Source organism: Pteropus alecto, unplaced genomic scaffold (genome assembly GCF_000325575.1).
Source record: "Pteropus alecto unplaced genomic scaffold, ASM32557v1 scaffold73, whole genome shotgun sequence".
NCBI classification, from domain to species: domain Eukaryota; kingdom Metazoa; phylum Chordata; class Mammalia; order Chiroptera; family Pteropodidae; genus Pteropus; species Pteropus alecto.
The window spans coordinates 186,876-189,035 of NW_006436284.1; the positions used below are offsets into that span (position 1 = coordinate 186,876).

Genomic DNA, 2,160 nt, shown 5'->3' on the forward strand with positions numbered 1-2,160 from the left:
TAGGTATAAAGCTGATTATGTGATTATATAGTAAATGTCTTTATTCTTGAGGAATGCCAAGTTGTAACAGGAAAAAAAATTAGGAGTTAAGTATCATGATGTTTGCAATGTATTTTTGGATGGTTTAGCAAAAAAAAAGTTATTTACTTATATTATATATATAAAATGTTTTATACGCACACAGTGAGAGAGAAAACGAATGTAGCAAAATATTAACTATTATTAATCTAGGTGATAAGTATACAGGCATTCATTGTACTATTCTTTCAACTTTTCTGTAAGTTTGGAAAAGTTTGTAATAAAAAAGTTGAAAAAATTATATCTGTATGTTGTTCTTAAAATATTATGTGAAGATAAACATTATCTTTTCATTTAGTTTCTTCAGCTGAGTATATTACTGGCTACTTTTGCATACTGTATAATTGTTTCTTTAAAAAAAAATTATTTTGTTTTGCCCTGTTGTCTCCCAAGAAGGATTAGTCACACGATCAATTTACAACCAATCATGGCCAAGTTCACTGCAGGAATCGTCTTTATAGGTTCATTTGCACACTCTCTAATAAGGAGTTTTATCACCATGAATTTTTTGTTTCCTCCGATGTGCTCTTTTACTGTTCCTCTTAAGTTTCTTCTTATGGCAAATGTTGCCTTTAACATTTTTCTTGGCTGCTTGTTTTTTCATCCACTGCTTAATGATAGGATTGTGTGGGCTGGCACAGATTCTTCTGTGCTTATCGTGAAGGCTGCCAAAAACAGAAGAAAAAAAAGTCACTGATAGAAAGTACAAGTAAAAACTTAGTGACTTATAGGCAGTTCCTAATTTTAGACAATATATTCCAAGAACCTGAATCCTAAAACTGAGCACCACAAGGTTGAATCTTAACTTTACTATGCTGATGCCTGTGGTTCCTCAGGTATCAGCAGAAAGTATTAAAAGGAGTTGAAACTGGAGGACGGGGGAGTGGAGGGCGGAGGAGGAGTAGGGGAGGGGAAAGAGGGAAACGAAGAGAAAACAATTCTTTCTCTGCCCCAAGCGTCATCCAATAAAACCAATCCATGCCTCACTGCCTCTCTCAGACATATTCTCCTCGGTTTTTCTAGATCCTCTCAGCTAGGTGCCCTGTTTTTCCCTTTGAGTCTCCATGGCACTGATTCTCTCTCTTGTGGCACGGAGCTTACTTTGTCTTTTATTTGAACGCTTGTCTTAAACTCTTTCCTGTCACTGTGGCGTTACACTCCTTGAGGGAGGAATAGTCTGGAAGTGTCTTGAAAGGCCGCGTTCACAGTAGAATTCGGTCATGAGTTGTAGATATGAAGTGAAAATTGTTCAAAATAAGAACAATCTGGTTTTGTTTTCAATGAAACGAAAATATTCTAAGCTTTTGTTAATATTTTAATGCAGTATAGAACTATACCACATCTCAGAATTTGTCTTTTCATTTTTCTGTATGAAAATTTGATGTTGGAGACTCTTAGAGCACAATTCACAATTTTAGTAACTAGATGAATTTCTTGTTACGAAAGATATTGTGACTTTTAATTCCCCCTTAGGTGCCATCCAGTTTTCATTAAACGCCAGAAATCCTGCTGGCTTGACATATACAATATTTCTATGTCTGGATAAACTGAAACCCTTGACCCTGTTATTTGGGGGAGAAAAAAAGCAGAGAGATAGAGAGTAGGCTGCCATTTCTCCAAATGACCCGGAGGAATCATAAGCTAATGTGGGGACTGTTGAAATGGAAGGAAAAGTTGGGAAAGGTTTGAATAAGCTTAAGCATAATAAAGCCAGCATGTGGGAATGTTAGTTTGAAAGAAGTGAGGCATCTTAATAGGAGAATAATACATTCTCTGTGTTAGATTCAGAGGTCTTCAAAAGAAAAGTTACTTTGCACTGTGGCCAGTTGGTTTGCCATTCGCTATTGCAGGAGAAAACTTGGCTGTAGAAAAGGGGGGGGGGTAGGCAAAAGAGTTGAAGCTCCTACACTTTCCGAAGGACTAACACTCTCTCCTTCCTGGTGGTGTCAATAAGATCCTGAGCAGACATCTAGTGCAGAAAGACTCCCCTGGCATCCAGATAAACCCAGAAGTTACACAGGGGAGAACAAGAACTCCACTCCATTACTCCCTGGGGAGTGAAGGGCTTCTGGGAGGGGTGCT

The 2,160-nt window shown here is 37.7% G+C and overlaps 1 protein-coding gene across 1 annotated transcript; it reads right to left on the reverse strand.

Moving 5' to 3' along the window:
* Nucleotides 1–334: 334 nt before the first annotated feature.
* On the reverse strand, nt 335–909 carry CCL28 (C-C motif chemokine ligand 28). Its single transcript, XM_025047223.1, has one exon. The coding sequence runs from the start codon at nt 680–682 to the stop codon at nt 557–559; it is 126 nt and encodes a 41-aa protein (XP_024902991.1). The 5' UTR covers nt 683–909; the 3' UTR covers nt 335–556.
* Between the last annotated feature and the right edge of the window lie 1,251 nt (nt 910–2,160).